Source organism: Schistocerca nitens, chromosome 2 (assembly GCF_023898315.1).
Source record: "Schistocerca nitens isolate TAMUIC-IGC-003100 chromosome 2, iqSchNite1.1, whole genome shotgun sequence".
Taxonomy (NCBI): domain Eukaryota; kingdom Metazoa; phylum Arthropoda; class Insecta; order Orthoptera; family Acrididae; genus Schistocerca; species Schistocerca nitens.
In genome coordinates, this window is record NC_064615.1 from 762700243 (window position 1) to 762719894 (window position 19652).

Genomic DNA, 19652 nt, shown 5'->3' on the forward strand with positions numbered 1-19652 from the left:
ACCCATCAGATAGTCTACTAGGCCTGGTAGCAACACCAAACAAGAATAACACTAATGCACTCTGATGGCCATGCTACATGTCACAGAGAATTGCAACTCTTTTCAGGATGCTACACATTCCATTCAACTGCTCTTCCAAGTCTTACGCCGACTCAGAGAGAATTAAAAAGTCATCAGCAAATCTTAAAGTATTATTTCTTCCCCCAGAACTTTAATCCAATACCAAATTTCTCCATGGTTTCCATCACAGCTTTTTCAATGTACATACTGAATAACATCAGGGATAGACAACAGTCCTGTCTCTTCTCAACTATGGCTTCCATTTCCTGTCATTTGACTTGTATGATTGCAGCTTTGTTTCTATGCAAGTTGTAAATCTGTTTTATGCTTGCTACCTTCAAAATGTATTCCAGTCAGCATCTACAAATGGTACAACTGTAGGTTTGCCTTTCTTCATCCTTTCTAGGATAAGTCAAGCGTTCCATATTGCCTCGCATATTCCTACATTTTTCTGGAAGCCAAACAGATCTCCCCTGAGGTTGGCTTCTACCAGTTTTTTTTCATTCTTCTGTAAATACTTTGTGTCAATATTTTGCAACCATGATTTAGTTATTAAACAGGTGATTTGGTAGTATTCACACCTGTCAGAATCTGCCTTCTTTGGAAGTAGAATTATTACATTATTCCTGAATCCCAAGGGCATTTCACCTGTCTCATATATCTCGCATACCAGGCACCAAAGGTATCTACAAGTCTGAAGGAACCATTTACTCCATTGACATTGTTTCCACTTAGGTCATTCAGTGCTCTGTCAGATTCTTCTCATTCTATCATATCTCTCTTCTCATCTTCACATACTTCCTCTTCTCTTTTTCAATATTGTCTTCAAGTTTGTTTTCCTTATATAGATCCTCTGTATACTGCTTCCAACTGTCAGCTCCCCTTCTTTGCGTAGTACTGGCTTACCAACTGAGCTGTTGATATTCATCCAGCTGCTCCTATTTTCCCCAAAATCCTCTTTTAAGTTTTCTTTTGGCAGGATCTATCTAAGTTATGCATGCTTTGACAGCCTTGCATTTCTCCTATAGGCACTCTTGCTTAGCAATTTTGCAATCTGTCAAGCTCATTTTCTAGGCATTTGTATTCCCCTTTGCCAGCTTCATTCATGAACTTTTATATTTTCTTCTTCCTCTACTCATATTCAGTATCTTCTGTGTTATCCAGGGATTCCTACCAGGCCTTGTCTTTTTACCTATTGACCATCTGCTGCTTTCACTATAACATCTCTCAAGGCTAACCATTAGCCTTCTATTGTGTTCCTTTCCCCCTTTCAGTCAATCACTGCACAACTAATAAACTACACTCAGAATCCAAATTGGCAACTGGAAATGTCCTCAAAATCTATGTCTTACCATTCCCTAATCAATCTGAAACCTTTCAGTGTCTCCAGTTCTCTTCCATGTATACATTCTTCTTTCGTGATTCTTAAACCAAACGTTAGCAATGATTAAATTATGCTATCTACATAATTTTGCCAGGCAACTTCCTCTTTCATGCCTTTCCCCCCAGTCCATATTCTCCTATTACTTTTCCTTTGCCTCCTTTTCCTTCTCCTCCTTTTCCTATTACTAAATTACAGTCAGCACCACAATTTAATTTTTATAACCATTAACTATCTGAATAATTTATTTTATGTCATCAAACATTCTTTCAGACACTTCATCATCTGCAGAGCTAGCGGGCATATAAACCTGCACTACTGCTGTGGGTGTTTGCTTCATGTTTTATCTTTGTTATGATATTGCATTCATTGTGTTGTTCATAGTAGCTTAACGGCATTCGTATTTTTTAGTCATTATTAGGCCCATTCCTGCATTACTCCTATTTGATTTTGTGTTGATAAGCATGTACCAACCTGACCAGAAGTCTTGTTCATCCTGCCACCACATTTAACTAAATCCCACCAAACCTAGCTTCAACCTAACCATTTCCCTTTGTAAATTCTCTAACTTTCCTACCTGATTCAGAGAACTAAAATTCCATGCTCTGATCCACAAAATGCCAATTTTGTTTTTCCTAATGATGACATCCTCTCAAGTAGTCTCCACCTGGAGGTCTGAATGGGGTACCATTTTACTTCCAGAATATTTTACCCAAGAGGATGCCATTATCATTAAACAGTACAGTAGAGCTAATTGCCCTCGATAGCCCCTGCAACTACTGAAAAGACAGCTGCCCCTTTTCAAGAATCGTGTTGATCTGGCCTCTCCACAGATACTATACCATTGTGGTTGCATCTGTGGTATGGCTATCTATACTGTTGAGGTTCGCAAACCATCCCATTTGGCGAGGTCTATGGTTCATGGCTCATGGGGGCCAGAAAGTCATAATATGTTACACAGCCGGCAGGGAGCGGAATTAATGAATGTGCAAGAGAACAACATGTAGTGGCAATTCTGGGAACAAGACTGTAAATTCAAATTTACTGATGAAATACTTAACAAGAACACTATTAAAGGAAACCTTATCATTGTGCCTGAAAGCCTATGAGAACAAGTGTTAAGAGAATGTCATGACAGTCTGTTGGCCGGACACAGTGGCAAAAGAGCAAGTAACCTAGGAGTAGCACAAATCTATTGGTGATAGAGTTGAAAAGTAGATGCTTACAGTTATGTTTCACAGTGTGATTTGTTAAATAAGTGGAATATGTTGGCTAAACCAAAGTACCTCATCCACAAACTCCCAGAAATGAGCAGATCTTTTCTATGAGTAGGTTTCCTTATTTTGTTTTGTATGGCCACTTTTAGCTTCTTTGTGCTAAGTAAGTCAAAGCACTTTATGCCACTCAAACTTAATTAGTATGATACCATTATGAAGGGTGGTCAAAAAGTTTCTAGTCCACGATAGTTTCTGTAATGCCTAGCACAAACAACACCACCTACTTTTATGGCGACTCTTTGTGGATATGCAAGTCAAATTTAGCGGCTCCAGCTTTGTTATTTTTGCCATTAGGATGCATTGTATACCGTAGTGTAAAAAAATGACAAACACTGGGAGAATCAAGAACTGTGCTGTGATTGAATATCTTCAGCTGAAGGGAATGATACCCAAGGAAATTGTTGAGGACATGTGGAATACACTTGAGGACAGTGCTCCATCTTATGGAACAGCAAAAAACAGTGTCTGACTTCAAACATGGGACAATGAGTATGGAAGATGCGCCAAGGAGCAGAAGGCCCGTCGCCATTGCCACTGATGAAACAACAACTGCAATTCACAATACAATTTTGTAGGATCGTCAAACGACATTGCAGCACATTGAAACCACATTTGGAATCTCCCATGGACGTGCACATGACGTTGTTGTGGATATTTTGGGAATGTGGAAAGTTTCATCTTGGTGGATCTCGAAAGACTTGAATGCAGATCAGATCAGATCAGTGTGCAGTGTTGTGAAGAAATCATTCGCCAATTTGATGTGGGTGAAGACGACTCTCTTGCAAGGTATGTGACAATGGACGAAACATGGGTTCACCACTTTGAGCCTGAGACTAAAAAACAGTCGCAACAATGGAAACATCCTTCATCCCCTACCCAAAAAGATTCCGGGTTCAAAAATCAGCCAGTAAGGTGATGTCATCGGTCTTCTGGGATGCAGAAGTGGTAATTATGGTGAATTACTGGCAAAAGGGCATAACTATCAATGCATCATACTATTGCACCCTCCTGCACCATCTGAGAGATGAGATAAAGGAAAAGTGGCGTGTGAAATTGGCGCATGGGGTTCTTTTGCATCAGGACAATGCACCGGCGCACAAAGCCCTCGCAGCACTGGAAACTCTGCATAACCGCGGATTCAGATTATTACATCAACCACCATATTCTTCAGATTTGGCTCAATCAGACTTTTTTCTTTTCCCACATCTATAGAAATCCTCAAAGGACGGCGATTTGACAATGATTATGCAGTGATTGATGCTGTGAATGCTTGGTTGGACTCGAAATCGAAGACCTTTTATTTGAATGGTTTGCAGAAGTTATCTGAGCATGCCCACTAGTGTATTAGTGCACACAGGTATTATGTGGAAAAATAAATTGGTATTACAACATTTCTGTCATTCTTAATTTGTTTGTTAGGCTAGAAACTTTTTCACCCCTCCCCCCCCCCCCCCTCATATTTTGTTTAAATGAGCCACTTTCCTAACTCATTTTTATTTTTATTGGGGAAAATGGTGTCGAGAGCCCAAAGAAGTATGATGCAAAAGCACTCATCTTGCAGCATTCAGTATGCATGTTCCTGCATCAGTTGACTCCATGTGAAGCTGCTGGCATCAAGTAAAAGCTGTCCATGCAGATTCAAGGTCAAAAGGGCACAAAAAACATGATAAAGAGGGTGTAATTTTGAAAAATCATTGGCTCATTCACAAATACATATCCTGCGCCCCCTTTGTCAGTTGTAGCCTTACTGACCAATCAAAAGTTAAAATACTAATGTTGGCTACTGCTTGTCACTCAGTACAGTCATGGTCTGGAATGCTTGCTCATTTTCTGCAGTTGAATTGAGATTCATCCTCTTAACACTCTCCCTACACCAGACAATATTGCTTTCATTGCCCTTCCAATTTTTCCAACTGTATCTCCAGTTTTTCGGTGTCTCTGTCTCTGCGAAATTTTTATTTTAAAGAAACCCAGTGAAAATGGTGGAAAACCTTGGGGCTGCATAGACATTTAGTATACTAGGACAGATACATACCCAATCCTCACACGGAACACTTTCAGCAATTAGCTGTCAATAAAAATTTTACCTGGTGCATTTAGAGCTAAACTTTGCATGCATGATACTGCTGGCAATACAATGCTACCCACTCCCCAAAGTGATTAATCAAGCTCTGGATTTACACATCGTCCACTTTTGCAATATTCTCAATTATTTAACTGACTGTGCAACTGAAACTGTTGTCTCCACTTCCAATGATTTCTAATACATGCTATCAATATTACTGATTCCTATATTTGGCTGGAATCATTACCTTACTAAAAAAAGGCTCATACCAGTTCACAATTCCCTGCAAAGAGACTCTTGCTATATTAAACCTTCTATTTCTAATCTTGCTTTGTACTTTTTAACATGTACAGTGAAACAAGGTCTGATCCTATTGGCATATCCACATCTCTTCTCTTGATACCAATGAGATTGAGTTTTCATTACTACACTCATCAGGCAGTAAACTAATTTTACATTATTCATCAATTAGCAAGTCATTACTTACTGATAGCTTCTGTGCTCTTATCCTTGTTGATTATCTGAGGAACAGCATCCTTCACATCTGCACTGGCAGTTAATTTCTGCACTTGCAGATATTGCTTTCCTGATATGTTCACCAACATTCCTTTTCCATGGATGTCACCTTTTACATCCGCTGTAAATATATGAATTTTTTAGTGATATTTCTGTAGTTAAATTATCATATACAAGACATCTTTTTAGAAAATTTTGTTGGATTGTATAAAGCAGGTTGCATTTATTGATTATTCTATTACTGAATGAAAATTCCAAATCATATCATGCTGTGAGTAATGACATTAAACTATTTAGTTTCTGTAGTTTGTGTGTCGAATGGTTTAACTGGGAGCATATCAGAGGTACATATTTTTAGTGTGTTGTAACTCAAAACTATGTACAGTCCACTATAGCTTTAACATATATTTAAAAATCAATCTTAGACGGTATTTATGCTGTTTTAGAATCTACATTTTCTCCTGGAAGCACAAGTTAAGCAGCTATTGGGAAAAGCTTTTACAGAGTTCCAAACTGCGAATGACAAAGTGTAACACAACTGATGCTTCTGTTGGAAAATGAAGCCTCCTTGAATGGCTCAACTGAAATACCACTTACTGCTCTGCTTTCAGTTCCAAGCTGTCATGAATATTCGGAGATATGTAAGACCTCTTATTAATAGCTATCAACAGAGAATACAAAGCTTAGTGGAGCCTGATATTTGCTGAACAAGCAGGGATGTAACACTGACACAGTGGCCACATTGCTCCAGTATTTCCAGAAAGTCAGGAAGTTGTGCATTTCCTTGTGATTTTTATTGTAATTCTGGTTTCTTTGTGTCCAAAACCTTACCATCTTTTACTTGCTGGTGTTGTTTAATTTTCTTGTAATTTGCAGGGCTATCCGGTTTGTTGCTTTATGTATGCAGTTAATGTGTTAAATATCTGTGCATCACAGCACAGAAGTGTATCTGAACCCTAAACAAGGAGACAATGTCTACTACTATTTCACTTTTGGGTCTTTAATTGTCATTGTTTAAATCACCATTACTTAGAAAATGATTTTTATTGTTATCTGTTGTGTGATTACGTAGTGAGATAGCCAAGATTTTTTGAGAGACACATATACAGTGTATTAGATGATAAAGCACCAATGGTTAAGACACTGAATTCCTATTTGGCGAATGAAGAGTTCAAATACATACCCAGCCATCTTGAATTTGGTTTTTCATGATTTTTCTAAGTCTTCTGAGGTGAATGATAGAATTTTTACTTAAAAAAGGCACTAACTTATTCCTGCCCTGGTCTTGGTCACCACAGGCTGTATCCCATCTCTAACAACCACAACATTAATGTTATATTAAACCATGAAAAATAGGTATCACTGCTGCTAGGAAAGGAGAGGCCTATCTTGAATCTCTGAGCTTATTTGACAGGGGTGTAGAAAGAGGTAGCACTTTTATGTGCTGAAGTTAGCATTGTTAATGTCAGATCTATACTAGAAGACTGGTGACAGTCAAGCATTCCAAATTAGTGAAAATATCCAGGAGAGAAATGTCAGTGGGGGGGGGGGGGGGGGGGTCAGGTACCAGTTTGGACAGAAAGCTTAATTATTCAACTGAGGATGACATTTCATTGCTAAGAATATTCCTCACATTAGTGTGAACATTGTGTCACTCTTAGAGCGGTGTAAGTCCTGGCTAAGCATTATGTGGAATTTGTTAATACAGAGACTGGAAAACTGCTCAGGGGAGAAGGGCATTCACACACAGGTGTGACTGACATACTGCCCCTCTCTCGATCACATCATACATAGCATGGGTAGAATCAGAATGCTTTTGGTAAGATACGAAGGTGAGTCAAATGAAAACCTTAAATTTTTAATAACAAATCAAAATTTCATGCCGTTATCCTCTAAGTTGGTAAGTGTGCTACAAACAGCATGCAGAATGGCCTGTAGGTGGCAGATAGTGCAGATGCACACTTACCATCGCAGTATCAGTATAAAGATGGCCTCCCCACTTGTGACTTGCACCAGGGAAAAACAGCATTCTGTTATTCGGTTTTTGCGTAGTGAAGGTGTGAAACCTATTGAAATTCATCGACGAATGAAGGTTCGGTACAGTGATGCATGTTTGTCACAGAAACAAGTCTCCGAATGGAGTAGGAAGTTTGCAAATGGTATGACTTCAGTGGAAGATGCTCCTCGTCCAGGTCAGCCATAACGAATTGTGACACTGAAAGACATTGCAGCATGTTTACAGATTATTCATGGGTCAGCACACCACATTGTGCATGATGTGCTCCAATTTCACAAATTGTCTGGAAGATGGGTGTCACGGCAGCTGACTCCTGAAATGAGAGAACGGCGCGTTGATGCTTGTGAAGAACTTCTTTGGTGCTTTGAACGAGAAGGTGATGACTCCCTTGCAACAATCATTACTGGGCATGAAACTTGGGTTCACTTACACCAACTGGAAATGAAGAGAGCGAGGAAGGAATGGCACCATTCCTCATCACCAAAACCAAAGAAGTTTCGAGCAGAACCATCACCAGGGAAGGTTATGCTGACTCTCTTTTGGGATGAAAAAGTCGTCATGCCAAGAGGGACCACTGTCACCAGTGCATCATATGCAGATCTCCTAAAAAACCATCTGCGGCCTGCAATCAAATCAAAGCGACTTGGATTGCTGTCAGCAGGTGTCCTTTTGCAACATGACAATGCAAGGCCCCACACTGCCTGTACAAGAGTTGCAACAATCACAGACCTGTATTTTGAGTGTCTTCCTCATCCACCATACTCACCAGATTTGCCCCAAGTGATTTCCATATGTCTGGACCACTCAAAGATGCAATGGGAGGAAAGAAGTTCCATTCTGATGAAGAGGTATGCCACGCAGTGCATGAGTGATTGTGCGGACTACCAAAAGAATTTTTTTCTAAAGGAATTTATGCACTTTGTAAGCACTGGAGGACTTGCATTGAGCTTGGGGGAGATTACGTTGAAAAGTGATACAGCTTTGTACCATTTCTGCACAGTAAATAATATTTAAAAAATATTTAAGGTTTTCATTTGACTCACACTCGTATTACTTGCACAGCTAACTGTTAGAAGCATGTAGTCTGAACAAAGTAGTATCCATCGTATCCCAGTGATATCCAGTGTTTTTGATAACCAGTTTTAGGGTAAATCCATCTCAGAGTTGAAACAGCATCAAAATACTGCAGCTTGGACAATGCCAAGGACACTAAAGAAATTGCATTTAGTGTCTTCCATCATAACATAAGAAGGCTCTAAAAATGATAAATTTCTTATATCCATTAAGGAAAGTGAAAGCATATATGGAATTTTAGCTGACTTCTTGTTCAAATCGAAACATTAAATGGAAATCACTGGAAATTGACAGATTCATCTTGATGGATGGAAGCTGATGTCAAAGAGGAAGAGTGAAATAAAAACCTTGACACACAATAAATATTTAATTTCCCATGCCTTCTATAAGGAACAGTCAAATGAAAACCAAATACCTGCCAAAAAGAGACCACAGAATGGTTCCATTCAAAAGTAATCACCTCAAGCATTAAGACATTCAACCCACTGGGAGATGAGACAAATAGTTCCTGTTTTATAGAACACGGTTAGCTGCTGATGGATCCACAACCGCACCCACCCATGCACATCCTTCTCTGACTGAAACGGATGTCCACATTTGTCTTTGTTCAGGTCACCAAAGACATGAAAGTCATATGGCAAATGATTTAGGATGTACAGAGGATGCTGCAGTGTTTCCCAGCCAAATTGGTGAAGCATAGCCTTCATTCGATTGGCAGTGTGTTGGCGGCCATTATTGTGACTCCATCCAACAACATTCCCAGGCATTTTGACTTTATAGTGTGTCACAGATTCTGCAAAGTGTTTTCAAAGTGCTGCACATTGATTGTGGTTCCGCACTTGAAGAACTTAATGAGCAGAGAGCCCCTGCAGTCAAGTAAGGAAGTCATCATGACCTTATGTAATGCCACCATCTCACACCAGAGGACAAACAGCAAAGCCAACAGTGGAAACATCCCACATCTACCCCAGCAAAGATATCCAAAGCTGTTCACAAAAGTTCCATGCTGACCTTTTTCTTTGACTGCAAGCTCGCTGCTCACTGACTTTCTGGAACACTGCACCACAATGTGAACACTTTGCAAAAATTGAAGTGCACCACAAATCCAAATGCTGTAAAATGAGAACATCATTTTTGTTCTCACTACAAACAAAATTTCATTTAAGAATAATTTTATGTGCCCACTTGGAATAACAACAACACACTTGTGGCCATTCACATTCACACATTACCCTTCTTTCTATGCAATCGATGTCCTCTGTTTATTTAACTAGATACAGATCCGCCTAAAGCAGTCATCAGTATAGGTTGTACAAGTGTTTTGTAAGCAGTCTCTGTATAGATGGATAGTACTTCATGGCACCCTACCAATACACCAAAGCTTCATCTAGAACAAAGCCTATGATCATTCTACCTCATACTCATGTGCCTTGTTTACTTCAAGATAATTGTATGACATGACTGTCTCATAAATCGTGTTGTCATAGTTTGTTCACTGTTGTGATTATGCGGTGCACAATTTTATATTTCTTTAGAGTACAACTAATAGCGACTAACTTATACTTTCAACGGTTTGATACTTTTTCAGGATATTATTGGACATTGCTACGATTTTTAGTGGATTATGTACTCTTCCTCTCAGGTTACCACATCATCTGTGAAAAGCCTAAGACTGCAACTAATTTTATCTGATATGCTAAATTTAAGATGAATAACAATTAGGCCTTAGCCATATCACACTTTTCATCCTTGCTGAGGGACACCTGGTATAACATCTGGGTCTTAATAATTTAAAAATGAAATCATGCAATGCACCTCTAGCAATACATACTCAGCCCATCTTCCATTTGAGTTTATATGAAATGAACCATTAACTCTGCATTTTGCTTCCAGGTTAAATGCTTTGGGTCTCTTCTTTAACTTCAGTGGCAGTTTTGGATAGAAGTTTATATTGAGATTAACTAACACTCACGAACACATTGGAAAAATGAATTTTTTATGTTCTTTTAGCTCCCATTAACAACATAAAAAGTTATGGATGGAGTACCCATAAAATCAAATTGAATCCTCTCCTATATTCTGAAGGGTCCCTTAAAGGGTGGAACAGACACACCGATGTGTCAGCCTACATGAAAATCACATTTAATACACTCCACACATTTAATACACTCCATTTGGCTCAAGAAATTGTCACATAGATGAATTTCAGTTGATATGAAGTATTTAAAGCTGTTATACATTATGGACACACAATGTAATACCGGTAGGGGTAGTTCAAGAGACCTTTTCACTTTTATATTTCATCTTAATTAAGCAAGTATATTATTATATAATGACAGTTACACTCTGTGCATCACTACACTTTTTATATCATAAAGATACCCCAGTGTAATAATCAGGGCCAGGGTGAGGCCCAAGGTACACAAGCCGTCACTTGAGGTGACAAGTAAAGATTTCCGTAGAGGCTGTATCATAATAAGTAGCAACTGCTTAGGACAGCAAGCTGAGAAGAATGCCTGAAGGTACAAGTGCACAATTTGTATACAGTGCATATCGCAATGAGTAGCAAAAGCTGACACTTATTGCCTGAAGGTACAAGTGCACAATTTGTATACAGTGCATATCGCAATGAGTAGCAAAAGCTGACACGTATGAAAGTGTACAAGGGAGGGGTAAAGAGGCAAATGTTTATTCGCTTGTGTCAAAACCTGTTCTCAAACCACCTGAGTAACAATTCCTAGGGATATGAAATGGAATGTCCACATAGTTTCAATCATAGATAAGGCAGGTGTCAGACTTTAGTTCATTGGTAGAATACTACGGAAATGCAATCGGTCAATAAAACACTTTTCGGGCAAACCTACAGTATTGCTCAAATGTGTGAGAGCCTTAGCAAATAGAATGGAGAGGGGTTCTGAACATATACAAAGAAGAGCAGCACAAATGGACACAGTTTTGTTTGACCCATGGGAGAGCGTAATGGAGATGCTGGAAGAACTGAACCATCAAACACATGAAGCTAGATGCAATTCCCACAGAAGCATACCTACAAAGTTTCAAGAATTAGCTGTAAGTGTTGAATCTAGGAATATACTAATACCATGTGAGTGCTACTTGTGTAGGAATCACCAAGGAGATATGAGACTAATTACAGCATGCAATTATTCTTACCGTGCTCCATATGTGAATGGAACAGGAAGAAGCCTTAATATATGGTACTGCAGTGGTTTGCATGAATGTAGATGTACAAATGTGTTTGCATGGCAACTCACTGAAATTCCCTCGGAACTCTCCTCGACCCTTAAGCGGAACAACCAGAATGCGGCCATCGATGTCGTAGTCAGATACCATGTAGATGTGTGGGAAGGACACTGACAGATCCAGACTTAGACCCTGCAGATCTGTCCTGCAAAAAAGGGAATATGTTTTAGTATCTCAGTAGCAACAAGAGTATCTTAGTTTATTCAGAACAGGCCATTAAAACTGCAACACCAGGAAGGATAGCAAATAACAAAATTCTACCTGGTGAGTGTACACAATATAGTAGCAAAAACACATGGTCAAATTTGTAGGTGTTTCAAGGGTGTATAGCAGTGGTCATCAAACTGCAGTCCTAATCAAGTATTTGTGTGGCTCACTGTTCTCAGCATATTTTATAATAATATAAGCCATATTCTATAATAATATGCATCTAGCAAATAACAGCTGAATCCAAAAACATCAGCTGACATTAAGAGCTTTTCCTTCTCAGTAACAAACAAAAATACTTACAGAGATAATAATGTTTTAAGACTTGCCTTATTTTAATTGACGTTTGTCAGATCGACCTTGAGCTAAGTAAAGTTAGCTGCTATCGTCAGGGGCAGAGGGGTAAGTGGTGTGGCTACTGCAGGGTTAGAGACTGTATGAGATGAAATGTTTTATTATACAATGAAGTGCCAAAGAAACTGGTACACCTCCCTAACATTATGCAGAGCCCCTGCAAGCACGCATAAGTGCTGCAACACGACATGGCATGGACTTGATTAATGTCCGAAGTACTGCTGGAGGGAATTGACACCATGAATCCTGCTGGGTTGTCTATACATCTGAAAGAATATGAGGGGGCGGACATCTCTTCTGAACAACACGTTGTAAGGCATCCCAGATATGCTCAATAATGTTCATGTCTGGGGAGTTTGGTGGCCACTGGAAGTGTTTACATTTAGAAGAATGTTCCTAGAGTCACTCTGTAGCAATTCTGGATGTGTGGGCTGCCGCAGTGTCCTGCTGGAATTGCCCAAGTCCATCAGAATGCACAGTGAACATGAATAGCTGCAGGTGATCAGACAGGATTCTTACATATGTGTCACCTGTCAGAGTTGTATCTAGACGTATCAGAGGTCCCATATCCCTTCAGCTGCACACACCCCACACCATTACAGAGCCTCCACCAGCTTGAACAGTCCCCTGCTGACTTTCAGGGTCCATGGATTCATGAGGTTGTCTCCATACCCATACACGTCCATCCACTTGATACAATTTGAAACGAGACTTGTCCGACCAGGCAACTTGTTTCCAGTCATCAACAGTCCAATGTCAGTGTTGACAGGCCCAGGTGAGCCGTAAAACTTTGTGTCATGCAGTCATCAAGGATACACGAGTTGGCCTTTGACTCCGAAAGCCCATACCGATGATGTTTCATTGAATGGTTCACACACTGACACTTGTTGATGGCCCAGCATTGAAATCAGCATCAATTTGCAGAATTGTCGCACTTTCATCACACTGAACGATTCTCTTCAGTCATCATTGGTCTCGTTCTTGCAAGATCCTTTTCTGACCACAGTGATGTCAGAGATTTGATGTTTACTGGATTCTTGATATTCATGGTACACTCGTGAAATGGTCATATGGGAAAATCCCACTTCATCATTGCCTCGGAGATGCTGTGTCCAACCACTCGTGGGCCAACTATAACACCTCATTCAAACACACTTAAATCTTGATAAGTTGCCATTGTAGCAGCAGTAACCAATCTAACTACTGCACCAGACACTTGTTTTCTTATATAGGCATTGTCGACCGCAGCATCGTATTCTGCCTGTTAACATATCTCTGTATTTGAATACGCATGCCTATACCAGTTTTTTAGCACTTCAGTATATTGTACTATACTGCAGTGCCTGCATTTTTATTATGGACTCTGCAATGTCCAAAAGACATCCATGCATGCATGTGTGAAGAACATTGTAGGGTAGGCTACATTGTAAACACGCAGGCACTGCAGTATAGTATTTCATGCCACAACAAGGCCGTGACAATAATCCAGAGTCTCTCCATGTGCAGAAATCACAGCAATTGTGCAAGTACAGGACGTAGACACACAGTGACATACAGACGTTTGGGCCGGTCCTAGAGGCATGCTCGGATGGCTGAGGTGGTAAAGGTGACTGCTCACATAAATCGGGAAATGTGGGTTTGAGTCCTGGTCGAGCACAGATTTTCACTGTCAGCAATACTTGGACCAGCTGGAGTCTGATCATATTCACAATTGTGAATACATTTCTGGAATGTTTTATTGTTTGTCTTCCAGTGCTGATGAATTGTGGATATGTGCGCCACAGAAATAATATGGATTAGTGAATGCACATTAAAGAGTCAATCATCATCCAATGCAATACATATCTATAGCAAGGAAAATGACATTTAATAATAAGGGTGTTGTAATACTGTGCAATGAGTAGCAGAAACATGGCTTTCAAAACATTTAGTAAACATCTTTGATCAAGTGTCAGTGTGCGAACCATTCAATGAAATATAATTGATATGGGCTTTCGGAGCCGAAGGCCCACTCGTGTACTCTTGATGACTGCACGACACAAAGCTTTACGCCTAACCTGGGCCCGTCAACACCGATATTGAACTGTTGATGACTGGAAACAAGTTGCCTGGTAGAACGAGTCTCGATTCAAATTGTATCGAGTGGATGGACGTATATGGGTATAGAGAGAACCTCATGAATCCATGGACCCTGTATGTCAGCAGGGGACTGTTCAAGCTGGTGGAGGCTCTCTAATGTTGTGGGACATGTGCAGTTAGAGTGATATGGGACCTCTGATATGTCTAGATATGACTCTGATGGGTGACACACACGTAAGCATTCTGTCTGATCATCTGCAGCCATTCATTTCCATCGCACATTCCGACGGACTTGGGCAATTCCAGCAGGACAATGCGACAACCCACACATTCAGAATTACTACGCAGTGGTTCCAGGAACATTCTTCTGAGTTTAAATACTTCTGGTGGCCACCAGACTCCCCAGACATGAATATATATATTTATATGGATAGGTGTCTGTTCTTTCGGACATGTCCGAAAGAACAGACACCACTGATGACCTGCAGCCATCTAGAACGAAATTAGAATTATATTAATACATTCAGCTGCTGACGGGCGTTGATATATATCAACGGAGACTGTCTGTTGTTTCGGACATGTCCAAAACAACAGACGCCATATCCACAGAAATATATAGTTCTGGCATACCAGCCACGATCTTCTTCTTCTTCTGTGCAGATGCACACATATTCCCCGAACTCTTACGGGAGTTGGTAAGAATGTCTTCCACGAGTAATGAGTGTATTGGGGTGGGACACTACGGATGTAGTGTGTGGACATACAAGGTGAGAATGTGGGTCTCGCGGGAGGCGTGCACGAGATAGTCCCTGCAGTCGCACTATCCTCTGTGCCCTCGGCGGCTCACATGGACAGAGCGTCTGCCATCTCAGCAGGAGATCGCGGGTTCGAGTCCCGGTCGGGGTACACATTTTCACCTGTCCCTGTTGGTATATATCAACACCCATCAGTAGCTGAAGATATTAATATAATTCTAATTTAGACATGAACATTATTGAGCATATCTGGCATGCCTTGCAGAGTGCTGTTCAGAAGAGATCTACACCCCTTCATACTGTTGTGGACTTATGGACAGCCCCTGCAGGATTCATGTTGTCAGTTCCTTCCAGCACTACTTCAGACATCAGTCGAGTCAATGCCACGTCTTGTTGTGGCGCTTCTGCGTGCTCACGGGGGCCTTACACATATTAGGCGGGTGTACCAGTTTCTTTGGCTCTTCAGTATACATATTTATTCTTCACGTTTACATATTTGCAGCCCTCCGCCGCTAGAACCTTCCGAATTGTACAGTGTTACTCGGAGGTGTGTAACTTCGCTATCTCAGTGTGTGAGAAACTACGTGCTGTTACCGAGTTTGGAATTTGAAGAGTTTGTCCACACATGGAGCACCATCTCCTTCAGCATGACAATGCCAGAGTGCTGCGACATCTGAAGCAATCCAACACTTTGGGTTCACTGTCATTGGTCATCCTCCATAAAGCCCCGACTTGGCCCCATCCGATTTTCATCGGTTTCCAAACTCAATGAACACCTTTGAGGATTTCACTTTGATAGTGATGAAGCGGTGCAACCCACCAGGTTAGCCGAGAGCGCTAATGCGCTGCTTCCTGGACTCAGGTAGGTGCGCCAGCCCCGGATCGAATCCGCCCGGCGGATTAACGAAGAGGGCAGGTGTGCCGGCCAGCTTGGACGTGGTTTTTAGTGGTTTTCTACATCCCCCTAGGCGAATACCGGGCTGGTCCCCACGTTCCGCCTCAGTTACAAGGCTCGCAGACATCTGAACACTTTCGCACTATTCCATGGATTACACTCGTCGCAGACAGTTGGGGTACGCTAATTTCTTCCCGGGGGGTACAAGGGTGGCGGCAGGAAGGGCATCCGGCCACCCCTTAACTAACATTGCCACATCCGATTAACCATGCCGACACTGCGTCTGTGCGGGAAAACCGGCACACGCAAGAGAAAGAAAGAAAAAGTGATGAAGCGGTGCAAGCAGAGGTAACGTTGTAGCTCCACCAACAAAGTCAAACACTGCACAGTGACGGTATCAACCAACTGGTCTCTCTTTGGGATAAATGTGTTCGTCGCCAGGGTGACTATGTTGAGAAGTAAATAATTAGATATGAAGAATAAAGGTATATAATGTCAATAACGTCTGATTTATTTAAAAAGCTTTAAGCGTTTCACATAAGAAAATCGGGGACATACTTTTCAGCACGGCCTCGTATGAAGTGCAGGCGCAAGCCATTGGCCAGTAACATTACTAGAAACTTTCAATTCAGGCTACTTGTTTGGGAAAGTGCTGTACCTGAATTAAATACAATTAAAAATGGCTTGGTTACTACGTTTCTTTTGATATTTTGCATTTTCCTTAGAAATATGTTCTCCTATAGCTAGAAAATGTTATTTTTAAAACTGAAGTAGTGAGTTTTGAATATGATATCAATTTTTTTATTAAAAAAACACATAGTTGCTCATAGCGATTTTAATCAATCTGGCTGAATACCTTAATCATTTAAATTCTGCCGGCCGGAGTGGCCGTGCGGTTCTGGGCGCTACAATCTGGAGTCGAGCGACCGCTACGGTCGCAGGTTCGAATCCTGCCTCGGGTATGGATGTGTGTGATGTCCTTAGGTTAGTTAGGTTTAATTAGTTCTAAGTTCTAGGCGACTGATGACCTCAGAAGTTAAGTCGCATAGTGCTCAGAGCCAGAGCCATTTAAATTCTCGTGCATTTTTTAATCTCATCAGTTCTTCAAATCATAAATTGTAGTAAAATTTTATACAATTACATTATAAGCATTGGTTGCTGTGGTAAAGCCTTTTAATTCGAGAATAGCTCTAATATGCTACTTTTGCAGATTAGGTATCAGAAAAGTTTCCTTGTTAGTGTCCACAGCAAAGGTTTAGCCTATCATAAATACGGACATGATCTTTACTATTGAAGCATCATAGGTCTTACTTGAGCTTGTTAATAACGAAGGTGGTTCCGCCATATATACGTATATTCTTCAAGTCAGCTCTGACCTTGAGGGCTTCCAAGTTTCTGTCGATAGCCAGGGCAGGAATAACCAGCGGCTCACACGGTGGTACCCGCATCTTAGGAATTCCTGGGATGCAGAGGTTTCATTGCATTAATCACAGACACTGCTATTATTAACTGCACAAATGCGAGAAAAATGTAATTGTTTATTGCTCTACTTTAGTTGATAAAAATCGCGTTACTTAAATAAAGAGCGGAATGTCAAACATTCTAAGGCCATTTTTTTCTCAAAACGCGTTTCAGTACTATTATGTTCCTGGTACTCTGTTGTTAGTACCAAGTCGTGGAGAAAATGTTTCAAATATACATTACTAGACGGCGCACAGTCCTAGTGCCAAGCGGTTCGCTTCCCTGCGGAGATCCATGTGCCATGCGTCAAGTTCTCTCCTCCACTCTGGTGACGCACAGTTCGTGTGGTAAGCAGGGTGCATACAAGCTTTTGTTTGTATCAATAAAACAGCTTTGTAATGGAAGGTCCAAATCATACAAAACTGTGCAGCTAAAAATGAAAATAGCACGGCTGTGTTTTTAAAGATGATTCTGGTAAGCGTGGGATGTTTAAAAGTTTTTGATGGGTGGGAACAGCTTTTCTAGCTATGTCACAGATTTTGCAATCTTAGAAAAACAGAGAAAAGGAAGCATAGCTCAAGTTCCGCAAGATTTACACAAGATTGTCGAGTCAGATAAAGCTACGAGCTCACTCCAAGTAACTCGTTCCAGTGACATTTAAAGATGCTGCAAGAACTTCGTTATCAATGCAGGCGTGGTAAACCCAGTACGATGAAAGAGCCTCATACTCATACACCTCAAATAATTATTATTCTTACTCTGAAACTGGAGAATTGAAAAATATCAATGTGTTCAAAAGAGGAAAGGCCATGGCTGACATATTCCATGACTACTTTATCTGAAAGACCAACCATGTTTATCAGTTGCAAATAGGATGACCTGTTGATAAAACTGCAACTTCTTCCTCAACAGCACAGGGAATTCTGTAGTAAACTTTGCAACATCTGATCCCAAGAATGGAGTTGTGTAAGAAAGAGAAGTCCGTGCTGAAAGATGTTTCCTTTAACATGATTCTGTTACTCTTTTGTAAAAAATTTATAAGATAAAAGAAATGGATTTTGCTGGCTACAGTTCTACTAGTTATAATATGACAGCTGCTTTTCTGTACTTGTATTATCACAAACAAAATACTGCACATTAATGGCACTTGAAATAAAAACTTTCTTATTGGCACTTGGAACCAGTCAGTCCCTGGTATGGCACCTAGAGCGACATTAAGAAAATTTTTGTTTTCTAATTTGTCTCATTCTGTAGCGATGAGGTGATCGGGACAATTCTGTGATAACAGAATTCTTTCTCAATATTGTGAGTACAAAAGGTTTCAGTACAAATAGAGTACAGTTTTTTGCTTCTCCTGACAAATGTGAGATTTTGCACTTACAATGTTTGACATTTCCACTCTTCAAATATGTATAGCATTCAAGTTACAACAAAGTGTACGATACGTTCCGTGTAGCTATGAGGAAACTATTACAAAATCACCAGTAACAGTAACATACTTACGAGTGCAGTGACCTCTCTGTCGCGCACGCCCAATCCATCAACGAAAACGAAATTTAGTTGTGTCTTATCGAGAGTAAGCCGTAACAGTGTCCGGCAAGGTAGCTCAATTTATTACACAGAAAACGCTCTACGTTCTATAATAGAAACGGATGGTGTTACTTATACTTGTTCTAGTACATGTTGAGGGCCTCAGACAGCTGCTATTCTCCATTGAACACATAAAGGTGCCTAAAACAATCTTCATGGCAAAACTCGGCCGCAAACTGCAGCTGAAATGAAGACGCTCCTGCAGAATTTTCGTTGAAAAGTGTTTGATCACCCTCCATAAAACCCGGACTTCCCCTCTGATTTCATCTCATTGCTCACATGAACAGCTGCCTAGGCGGTTGCCTTCTACGACGAGGGTATTGGGAAATTGGTACAACGCTACAATATACTGTATTCCTAAGTCGGAGCGGCGACTATGTAGAGAATTACCTGAAAGGTTAGCTAAATTTTGCAAATAAAAGATTTTTTTTATTTTCACTGTGGTTTCCATTTCGCGACCGATCGACCATGGAAAAAAAGGGCCTCATATGTTCGGCAGCAACCCGAAACAAAAGAAATTCGGTCCTCAATATGTAGCAGCTATGACTCTTGCTCCAAACACTATCACAGTGATGTTGACATTGCAGTTAATTTGACCGTCTCTGCACATCCCTGAACAGGTCACAAACTGTCGGACATCCAGCTAACAGACTACTTGAT

The 19652-nt window shown here is 40.6% G+C and overlaps 1 protein-coding gene across 1 annotated transcript in view; it reads right to left on the reverse strand.

Annotated features, from left to right (window-relative positions):
* LOC126234608 (circadian clock-controlled protein daywake-like) overlaps positions 1-19652 on the reverse strand; it is a 71647-nt gene that overhangs the window by 14539 nt on the left and 37456 nt on the right. Inside the window, exons 3-5 of the mRNA XM_049943332.1 lie at positions 17253-17400; positions 11663-11796; positions 5271-5420 (exon numbers count right to left, since the gene is read on the reverse strand). Of these exons, the coding sequence (XP_049799289.1) occupies positions 5271-5420; positions 11663-11796; positions 17253-17400 (432 nt within the window). The remainder of the gene's footprint in view (positions 1-5270; positions 5421-11662; positions 11797-17252; positions 17401-19652) is intronic.